Below are 6,559 nucleotides of genomic sequence, written 5' to 3' on the forward strand. Positions count from 1 at the left end.
AATCCCTTGCTTGTCAACATGGCTGGCCGTTCAGGGCCTCGCCGTAGATTCGTACTTTCCTCCACTGTGCCCGTCTCGCCCCGATGACTTGGGTTTGCAGGGAACGTTCAAAAAGGCGGGCGTGCTGAGACTGGGCATCCAGGACGGTAGCATTAGGTCAGGAGTGGGCCCAGCCTAAGCCGCTCCGCCTCACAGCCCGCTCCCTTCCCGCCCGTCTGCCCCTCAGCCCCTGCACGTGGTGTGTCCGGAGCAGTACACACAGCCGCCCCCCGCGCAGCCCCACAGGATGGACCTGATGATCGACTGCCAGCCGCCACCCATGTCCTACCGGCGGGCCGAGGTGCTCGCCCTGCCCTTCAAGCGGCGGTATGAGAAGATCGAAATCATGCCAGAGGTGAGCCGTTCTCTTCCTCAAGGTTAAGCTCGGGTTATCACTTAAGTCTCTGGAAGAAAACTAGCTTTCTTTTGGGTTTGGGTCAGATGTGGATGAACCAAAGAATCCCTTAGACCCATAAGCAAGTGGGTGAGAAGAGAGGTGGGCTGTTCACTGTGTCATTCTGATTTTTCAAGTAATGAAGCGACACGTGTTAACATCGGGCCTGCTGTTCCAATGAACATGTCTGTGGTCCAGGACGCCAGGGACCAGGCCAGGGCCTCGGGGACTAGAGATGCTGGTGCCTCACCACCTTAGGGTTGTGGGGTTTTCCCCTGCTTCCTGGACTTCATTTATGAGTGAGGCCAAGCTTCATCAAGTTCAGGGATAAATGGAGGAGATAAGCATGACCAAAAATAAGGAATATAAAACTTTTATTATCATTATTATTATTTGCATGCATTCTAGTATAACAAGGATTTTGATCCATTGATGGGATCTATCAAAGCCTAAATATTTCAGTGACATGGACTCCGGGCCTGTTTTAATGGGGAAGGGTCAGGCTGCCGGAGTGGCCGGTCTGGGGGAGGCAGGCAGGAGCGGGAGTGACACGCAGCTCCCGTAATGACGGACGGCGTGGGACGCCCTGCAGCAAGTGCTCTGGCTTCCTTGTGCCTTTTCAGATAGCTTGAACTTGTTTTCAACAGACAGTCGGAAGAGGCAGAAAAACGTGTTACGAGCAGTGTGCTCAGAGTGGACCCCTGCACCTGCGGCCTGCCCTGGGGACCTGTCGGAACTGCGGTTCAAACCCGGCCTCAGCCCGCCGGATCAGGCTCCGGGGTCGGCCCAGCAGTCTGGTGCACGGGACAAGTTTGAGGCCCACCCACCGGTGTCAGACACCTGTCCCAGTTTTCAGTACTAGAGGCAAAAGGAAGCCAGAACATTGTTTTCAAGACAAAAATGAAAACATTAAGACATCTACAGAGAAACCATCCTCCTAATTAATTTCTGGCATTTCTCATTCCAGGGTTTGTCCTTGATTAAATAATCATGTTAGCTTGTCTGTTTCCATTTTAAATCACCAAAAGAAAAGAATAAATCTGCCTGTTACACCTTCTGACATTGAGCTGGAGAAGGGATTGGCTCTGGAGAGGGGCAGGGGACACAGCACCCTCTTCTGTCCTTCACAGAGTCCCTCCCTCAAACCCACAGGCGCAGACTAGCAGCTTCGACCCCGAGACCTGCCCTGTCCTCACCTGGGCCATGGCAGGTCCTGGGTAACTAGCTGTACCTCCCGCAGGTGGGCCAAATTCGGGGGCCTCCAACACCCTGGGCCGGAGCTTTGCAAGAACAGCTCTGCTTTAAGACTTCAGCTGCCTGACGTATAGGTTGATACTGCCAGTGTTGGGCCTGGCTTTGTTTCCGTAATTTGGCACTGATAGGTTTTCTTTTTGATGGGGGAAGGGATGGAAGCAAGCTCCCCCTCCAGAAAGGGGCCTAGTTTTTGTCTCGTTGTTTAAAACACAGCTGTGGGGCTGATCATATGCATGTCTAGACATTAAGGTGGTTCAATGTGTGAGATGTTGCTTTTCGTTTCCTCTGCATTGTGCTCGTCTCCAAGTGAGATGCCCAGTGCCCTCGGACTGTCCCCGCCTGGTATGTGCGTTCGCGCTTAGTGTTGGACAGTGGGGTCGGAGATTTGTTAAAAATTATAACCCCAAAAGCTTTCGTTTATGTGGGTAGTATCAATTGGTGTTTGCTGTATTACAAGCTAGAACTGAGACATTTAAAAGTATGTATGAAGGTACTTTAAAATAATACAACCCCATTAGATGTTAACATAATTAAAATATTTTTTATGAAAAACATTCGTTAGAACAAAGGTAATGAGAAGAGGGGGCACCGCTGCACATTCGCGGAGCCCTGAAGGGTGGAGAGGAGGTGGTAGCGGTCCAGAGGCCGGGCCCTTGGCAGGGTGCGGGCTTGTCATCCTTCGGGGTGGACGAACAAAAGGGAAGAGCAGAGGGCAGCACCTAGGCCCCACGCACGATGGCGTGTGCTCATGCAGGAGGTCTTGAGGACCCCGGTCAGCTCGCTCCCTCCCCTCAGCCCAGGTCACCCGCCACCAGCCCTCCTCCCCTGTCTTCTCTTCCTGTATTGCAGGAGGTATTAGATGTGTGATGTATTTTTTATTAAATCTTTAATTTTTTTACCTTCTTTCTTCCTTAAAGTTAGCTGGTCATTTTAGATTGCAATGAGGTAAATAAAAATTCAGAAGAGAAATAATGGTGATCTGTACAGGCTCAGCTTTGTGAGACTGGCACCTTTCCCCCATGGGCTGCATGCCCGCCCCCCCCCAAACCAGGGTGCACCTGACTTAAACCCCGTTTGTTTCCAGCTCGCCGACTCGCTGGTGCCTGTGGAGATGAAGCCCGGCATTTCCTTGGCAACCGTCTCGGCTGTGCTGCACACTAAGGACAACAAGCACATCCTCCAGGTACCTCGGGGGGGGGGGGGGGGGAGGCAGCGGGGCACGAACCTGTGGGAACCCTGGCCCAGTGACAACCAGAACCTTTCCCGCAAGAAGGTCCTAGCGCGCCAGCCAGCTCCTGGGACACTGCCTCCCAAACAGGCAAGCGCTAGAGACCAGACTACTCCATGGATTCAGTGTGAAACAAAGGGCACCTCGTGTAAACTCGGCACCGTTTATTTCTCTGGCCACGTACAAGAAAAGGGAAGAGAAATGATTACTCAGACAGGGGGCCACAGGCCCTCCTCTGCCCCTGGGGAGGTTCCTGATGCCACCGTGTCCCCTCCCACCCAGCCCCTACCCAGGCCCGCCCAGCCAACAGGCGGTAAGAAGAGGAAGCGGGCGAGTGACGACGTCCCGGACTGCAAGGCCCCGAAGCCCCTGCTGAGCGGCTGCATCCCGGTGGAGCAGTTCGTGCAGACCCTGGAGAAGGTGAGCGCTGCCCGACCCACCTGGGCTGTCCTTCCAGCCCCGTGTGGCCTCCTGCTTCAGGGAACGTGCTGCTTTCTACTTACCCCGCCATCTGAGCTACTGTCTCTGTAGTATCGCTTGGTCCAAGGTCATGCCGGGGACAGTTACAGAAAGGAGAGAGCCACCTTTCCCCATGTTCCCCAGTTGCTTCTTGGCCATCCCCTTCCTTCCCATCAAGTACAGGCAGCCAGGAGACCGATGGGCAGGGTGGGGTAAAGAGGGGTCTGTGCCCTCACTTTCCTGCATGGCCCCTGGTCCAGGAAGCCAGGCCCCGCCACCCCCTGGCAGGGTGGGGGGAGAGAGGAGAGGCGGCCATCTTGGAGAAACGGTCCTGCTCCGTCTCAGCACCTGTCCCACACCCCAGTGGCTGCTCCTCCCACAAAATACATTTCTTGACTATAATTGTAAGGACAAAAATTGGTAAAGGTTTTTAGAATTTTGGTTTCAGTCGCAGAACTCCAGAGATCACTGTTTTAGGATAAGAATTACAGAATCTTTGCTAGAAAGAAGAAATTGGTTAAACGTATTTCATGATGCTGCTTGTAAGAACAGCAACTAACTCTAATAAAAAGTTCCAGGAAAAGATATTTTCTTCTTTTAAACTATTACTGCCTTTTGTCCACACCGAGAGTCTTAGTGGCTTTCTCCCTGTTAGGGCTTTTCTCCGTCAGGCATTTAGTTTGCCCTGGAGGGAGGGCTGTCTGTGGGGCTGTGGTAGGTAGAGCTCTGCCGCCCTGGAAGGCCTGTGCCGAGGCGGGTCAGCAGGGCCGTCCCGGCAGCTAAAACACCTGCCAGCCTCTCAGTCCGCCCAGCTCCTCTGGGCCCCCGCCAACCTTGCCTTCTTTCTCTTTTCTTTGGGAGCAGCATGGTTTCAGCGACATTAAAGTGGAAGACACAGCCAAGGGCCACATCGTCCTGCTCCAAGAAGCGGAGACACTCATCCAGATTGAGGAGGACTCCACCCATATCATTTGTGACAATGACGAGACGCTCAGGGTGCGGCTGCGGGACCTCGTCCTCAAATTCCTACAGAAGTTCTAGAGGGACCCCGAGAGCCACCGTCCTTCACCCTCGGGCTACCCAGCCAACTCTGGAGGGACACTGTCAGGAATGATGGCCAGCACCTCCTGGCCTGCCTGGGATGCCAGCGCTGTTTCAGGCAAGAACTGCTTTAAGCTTTAGACTTTGTTCCCAGGCCTGGCACTCGGGCAGCCAGGACGGCGAGCTGAGCAGCTTTCCAACAGGTGGGGTGGACGGGGAAGTGAGCAGGTGGCTGACCTGTTGTCTTCAGTGGCCAGTATGTGTGTTTCTTGTCATCAGAGGCCTTGGGCCAGGACCTAATGACTGTTTTACCTGCTTGTCTGCAGTGCTGCACCTGTTAAGACAGGTGATTCCCCCAAAGTAGTAAAATGGACCCACTTATATGTATTTTATATTGTGGGCCCATTTTGTTAATAAAACTTATTTTTTATAGAAATGTCCATCTCTGCTTTGTTGCAGATTTGGCCTATGCAAATTACAGGCTAAATTGTTGAACCTACAATTTATATACTGACAAGAGTATCTGAAAAATACATAGAAGAACATGAACTTAGAAAATACTACAGCAGATTTTGGTTTGGCCTGTTCAATCCTATAACCTGGCTTTTTTTAATATAGCACTCATATTTTTCTTAAAATTGTATGAAAAGATACGTAACTTTCCCTGAACTGCACGTACATAGCCTTACCCTTCTGGGGAGGGGCCTGAGTGGGGGGAGATTTTAAATAGCATCAAGTAGAGGTACACTTCCTAAAAAAAATTGAGAGAATCTAGTTAAGTTTTTTAAATCATGAAAATACAAAAAACAGTACAAAACAGAGCTCAAAAGAAATCAAAATGGTTATTTTACTTAAATGTCCTCATGATGGTACATTCTGGAATGACTTGGACAAATCTGACTTCTGTCCAGCTGCTTGATCAGAGAGCACAAGGTGTTGATCCCTTGAGAAGTGATTACTGAAGAGAAAAATAGCATTTATTTGTAAATGAGCCAATGACCTGACAGGGAATAGCTTAGAAATGATGGTTTTAATCAAGTTATTCCCTCCTACTTGGTGGGAGGGCAGAGGGAGGAAGGACAGAGAACATGCATTAGAGCAGAGAGGGATCCACAGCGGGCCCTTCCAGGAGCAGCTACGACTCTCCCCGGCTCGGGCACACACCAGGTGGCTTGGGGAAGACGCAGAAGAAATGGCCAGCCTGCCTCCGAGCGCTGTCATGGCCCTGACGCACATGCAGCCCACTGACCACTACTGACCTGGAGAAGAGTCGGACACTTCGGAAAATTTCTCTTCAACCCAACAAAACCTTGATTAAATAGTAAGTTAAAGAATGCTACAAATAGTGAGGAGGAACTTGATTTTTCTGTTTTTTAATCTAAGTAGTGATATATCTATTATGTAACAAATTACCCCAAAACATGGTGCCTTGAAGCAGCAAACAGTACCTCACTGGCCCTGTGTGCCGGAAGTCTGGTATGGTTTAGCCGAGGCTGCTGGCTCAGGGCTCTCCCCACTGGGCTGCAGTCAGGGTGCTGGACAGGGAAACTGAGGTTGGTGAGTTTCCCAAAAACAGAGCCAGTAAGTGGCTTCTGCCTTGCTTAACATCCTGTGTGACTGTCAGGACGCAGGAGCTGTCCAGCGGGGAGACCTGCCTGCCGGGCCATTTCATTTCAGTGAAGTCACAAGCCTCCTCTCCGCAGTCTCGAGGGAGTGGGGCGCTTTTGGCCCGCTCAGTTGTCCTGTAACAGCAGGAGCTGGCTTTCCCAAACTATAACAAAGTGTCAGCAGAAGTAAGAGAGAGGAAGCCTGCAAAGTTATGTAACCACATAACCCCGTGAGCCCGGGAAAGTGGCGGGTGGGGAAGGCAGACACTTCTTTGGCCTGGAGTCGGTTCCCTCCAGTCCTAAAGGACAGCCGACTGTTGTCTGTCTCACGCCACACAGTGGGGAGGCAGAGAACATCAGGTGGTCTCAAATTCACTGCTGTGGAACTGTGTGCAAATAATGTGACTCTTATTTGAACCTAGAATGAGATAGGAATAATAACCAACTAATTCTGAAGGAAATCACAACTGAATCCTGAAGAACAGGCAGTATAGAACCAAGCTAAAAATGTCTAATGTTGGTGGAGCTCAGAGCCAA

The 6,559-nt window shown here is 51.3% G+C and overlaps 1 protein-coding gene across 1 annotated transcript in view; it reads left to right on the plus strand.

Annotated features, from left to right (window-relative positions):
- The window catches only part of INTS9 (integrator complex subunit 9), an 88,097-nt gene extending 83,000 nt beyond the window's left edge, over positions 1–5,097 (plus strand). Inside the window, exons 14-17 of the mRNA XM_037042206.1 lie at positions 227–394; positions 2,772–2,870; positions 3,198–3,335; positions 4,239–5,097. Coding sequence (XP_036898101.1) covers positions 227–394; positions 2,772–2,870; positions 3,198–3,335; positions 4,239–4,415 — 582 coding nt within the window. The 3' untranslated portion in view covers positions 4,416–5,097. The remainder of the gene's footprint in view (positions 1–226; positions 395–2,771; positions 2,871–3,197; positions 3,336–4,238) is intronic.
- The last annotated feature ends 1,462 nt before the right edge of the window (positions 5,098–6,559 follow it).

The sequence above is a fragment of the Sturnira hondurensis genome, unplaced genomic scaffold (assembly GCF_014824575.4).
Source record: "Sturnira hondurensis isolate 20B ecotype Veracruz unplaced genomic scaffold, ASM1482457v3 Scaffold0003693, whole genome shotgun sequence".
NCBI lineage: Eukaryota > Metazoa > Chordata > Mammalia > Chiroptera > Phyllostomidae > Sturnira > Sturnira hondurensis.